The sequence below is a fragment of the Echinops telfairi genome, unplaced genomic scaffold (genome assembly GCF_000313985.2).
Source record: "Echinops telfairi isolate 266 unplaced genomic scaffold, ASM31398v2 ScPeMD7_408;HRSCAF=789, whole genome shotgun sequence".
NCBI classification, from domain to species: domain Eukaryota; kingdom Metazoa; phylum Chordata; class Mammalia; order Afrosoricida; family Tenrecidae; genus Echinops; species Echinops telfairi.
In genome coordinates this window covers 116,643-120,787 of record NW_022104306.1, presented here as the reverse complement: position 1 = coordinate 120,787, position 4,145 = coordinate 116,643, and the positions used below count along the sequence as shown (strand labels likewise).

Sequence of the window (4,145 nt, the reverse complement as noted above, 5' to 3'; positions counted from 1 at the left end):
TGATGAACAGTAAGAGAAGACTTCCAGATAAAGGCTTTTCCACATTCACCACATACATGGGGTTTGTCGCCTGTGTGAATTCTCTGATGTGCTATAAGGCATTTCTTCTCGCTGAAAGCTTTACCACACTCACCACATACACAGGGCTTTTCTCCTGTATGAGTTCGTAGATGACTTTTGAGATGTGCTTTCCGAATAAAAGCTTTGCCACATTCACCACATACATGGGGTTTCTCCCCAGTATGACTTTTCTGATGAATAGTGAGGTACCGCTTCCTGGTAACGGCTTTTTCACATTCAGTACATACATGAGGTTTCTCCTCAGTATGAATTTGCTGATGAGCAGTGAGATCACTGTTCCTGGTGAAGCCTTCCCCACATTCACTGCATACACAGGGCGTCCCTGTCACATGAGTTTTCTGATGTTCCTTGAGGTATGATTTACTGTGATAAGCTTTGCCACATTCCAAGCATTTATATAGTTTTTGTCCTTTATGGTCTTTTTGATAATGTTCATTGAGTTTGAACATTTTATCCAATTTTTCCCCACACTGACTGCATTCATAGGTCTTATGTAGTGTATGAATGATCTGATGCTCATAGAGTTCAGACTCCTCAATGAAGGTTGTCCCACATTTATAGCACTGCTCCGTTCTGTCCATGTAACTTTCATGTTGCAAGTGATCGAGCTTATGATCACCAACTTTCTGGATGTCTATAAAAGAAGAGAACATTGAATCTTTCCATCATCTTGATTTACAATGGACCTCTTAAAATATGCATTGATACAAGGTAAATCTTTAGTGACAACCCTCTTATATGAATGCAAATAAAACACTATGCTTAAAGTTTCTTGCCTATTGGAAGAAATACAATCATGTAAACAAGCCAAATGATAAAAATAGTTATTATAGAAACAAGGTTGGTTATTGAGTTAGTTAATTGTGCCAGCCTGGCCGATAATCACATATGGGGCTAATTGAAAGGCGGAGGGATAAGTGGGTGGTGAGCCTCACCTTTCTAGTTCTCGGGTCTCTTGTTTTCTGATGGTTGCACCAGGTGCAGCTGCCTTAGCAGTTCACTGCTTCAGCTTGCAAGATTGACTTCCTACAAGACATCCCTAAGGAGAAGCTACATGGACCTACCCCGATGCAGCCCTGGGTGCTGGAGCAGCCGTGTGGAGACCCCTGCTAGTGCTGAGATGCTTGTTCGTTCACTGACTCAGCTTTCCTCCTGCAGTCGGCATCATTGCCTCGGTTTTGTGAGGTGAAGGACTTTGTGGACTGGTGTTGGGTTAATGGTTTAATATTGGACTTGTGGGCTTTGGAAGCACTGGTTGGGATGTTTTCGTGATGCACATTTTATTTACATAAAACTCTCTCTTATCCATGAGTTGCTGTGGATTTGTTTCTCCAAAGTACCCAGACTAATCCAGTTATGAAAGTAATGAATGAACACAGATTTGGTATTTGCTTAAATGAGGCCATGAAAATATACAACAAATGTAATACAAACAAGATATTGAGACCAATAGACCAAAGGAGTGGTGAGGTTCGCTAATTTAAGTTGGTAGATGACAAATGTATTCATTCCATCAATCTTTACTGAGAGACAACTAAGTGATAAAGTTGGGAATGTGAAAAATGCAGAATGTTCTACTTGGGAGAAAACCGTTTTTACTGGTATTATGCTACAGAAACATTCTTTATGTTTATTGAGCCTGTATTCTAGCTTATACCACCCATCTTTCAGTGTTGTCCTGTGATGGCTAGCCTATTGTTGTAATGCTAGAAGTACTGCCACCCAGTGTTTCAAATACAAGCAGAATCACCCATGGTGCACAGGTCTTAGTGGACTCTCCAGAAATAGGGACTGGGAGGAAGACCTGGTGACCTACTTCTGGAACACGAACCCCTCAGATTTAATGGAAACAAAATAACACTGAAGAAGTACTAAATCCTCAAAGTACCATCAACGGTAATGATGTGGATGGAGGAGAGCTTTGGAGACCTTAAGTGGTTGACATGTCATGACTGAAAATGAGAAAAATAGCTGCATGCATCCTCTAATAACTGGAAGACAGAGTATATGACGTATTATCAATAACAATTGCAAGTTGTCAAAACAAATGGAATGTTTAAATATTGATGTTATATGGCTTATTAAACTTTAATAGACTGGTACTGGCTATTTTAAATTAGGTAATCAAGTGATGTATAAGGCTGAGATTGACAAATTCAAGAATACTGGTGTCATATTCATCATCAAAAAGTATATTGCAAGATCTTCTCTGAAGTACAATTCTGCCTGTGGTAGGTTGATATTCATATGCTTGCAAGTTAAGACCAGTTACTACAAGTGTTATTTAAATTTGTGCAGTAACTGTTAAAGCAAACATAAAGTGTCCGATTTAGCCCCACAGCCAAAAGGGCCCTTAGGAACAGCATGTGCAATTAAGGAAGATAAAGCAGACAGTAAAAATGGGGTCAATTGGCCTCATCTCCGATGCCGGAATAAAATAGCGTGGTCATTTAATAGTGAGTTTATATAGTAGCAAGGTGTGGAAACCTCAAGAAGGCACACACACAACAGAACAGACAAGTGTAATTGTGGGAATATCCTGAATTCTTTTAGAACCCTTCGTGATAAGTATCAGGCTGTGGGACACTGAGGACCAAGAAAAGTGGATGAAGACAAATGATTTATTCTCAGAATCAAAGAAGATTGCAAGGCCAGGTATCTGGGAAGAGGGAGGCATTCATATTTGTAAATTGGAAAAGAGTCCCAGTCATATTCTATGAAATAAAAATCATCTCCACAATATCCCCTCATTATAGTGCTATCTTAATAAAACCTCATACAAGTGTATGCTAATTACTATTTGCCACCAGCTTTAGCTCTAAGAGAAGACTTGTTGTTATTGGCCTCCCCACTCAGGGGACAGTTACTCCCCTCCAGCTGCCCTCGGCACTTGTCTTAAGTTGCTCACCCAAGTAGTTCAGGGACCTCAGGGTAAAGATACTGCCTACCTTGCTAGATACATAGGTGTCTATGTGTGTGTGTGTGTGGGGGGGGGGTTGTATGTCCCCAGATTTTATGCCATACATACTCGAGTATAAGGCAACCCAAATATCACAAAAACTGTATTTTCCCACAAAAACTACATAAAAACATGCTGAAAACCTCGGCGAATACACGAGTATATACAGTACATTGGTGAATGAATACACTATCTCTCCATCCTGCTCAGACTTCGCATCCTCAAAGAGAGGTGAGTGCCTAAATACTTCTGTCTGCCTTTTTAGTTCTGCCTTTCAAGCACACAACCTTCCCTTAGGACTCATCCAGAAGATATCTAAGAGACAAAAGAATAGTTGATTCCTTGAGTGATAGCAACAAAAGGAACCTAATTGCTTCTAAAGCTAGGCATCTTTTAGCTGAACAGCAAGAAGTCAGGCACCTGTAGGAGCTGTATACTAACATCCTAGTGGAGGGAGGGTAGTTGTGGAGAAAACTCTATCTGGAGATTGTGGATTATCAGCTCTAGCTTTATCCTTGGGGCTTGTGGAGCTTTTCTTCTAACACTAGGACTGGTCTTCCAAGCCCTGTGGTCAGGAGTATGGAGAAAAGGCTGCTTAAACTTTGATCCAGGTTCTGTTTCCACAATAAAGTAAGTGAGGGTAGGAGAGGAAGGGGATAATGGGGAGCTGATATCAAAGAGTTCAAGAAGAAAATGTTTTGAAAGTGTGGTAGCAATTATAGAGTACTGCTTGATGTGATTGAACTATGGAATGTTACAATGTCTGTAAAATCTCCCAATAATATGATTTTTAAAATATATATTGAAAATTTGCATAACTTTCGCAACCTGACATTGATCAACCACACAATCATGTGCACTGATGAATATAAATTTTGGGAACAGGGCGGCTTGGGGGGAATATGGCGACCCGATAAGACGCATCATCCAGAGCTCGTGCTGCCAGACCATAAAATTGGGAGGTAAGGCGAAGGGAACGGGGAGGTGGCGTCCAGAAATTAGAAATGGGGTACTAGGGTCTCTCCTGAATCTCTTTTTTGGGCGCAATTTCCACTCACAAAGTTAACCGAGAAAGCTTTAAAGCGCACTAGCTTCTCCGAGCCCG

At 40.8% G+C, this 4,145-nt stretch overlaps 1 protein-coding gene across 1 annotated transcript in view; it reads right to left on the bottom strand.

The window, feature by feature from the left end:
* LOC115870124 (zinc finger protein 84-like) overlaps positions 1–734 on the bottom strand; it is a gene marked incomplete at its 3' end in the record, with an annotated part of 94,243 nt that extends 93,509 nt beyond the window's left edge. Inside the window, exon 1 of the mRNA XM_030886052.1 lies at positions 134–734. Coding sequence (XP_030741912.1) covers positions 134–734 — 601 coding nt within the window. The remainder of the gene's footprint in view (positions 1–133) is intronic.
* Positions 735–4,145: the final 3,411 nt, after the last annotated feature.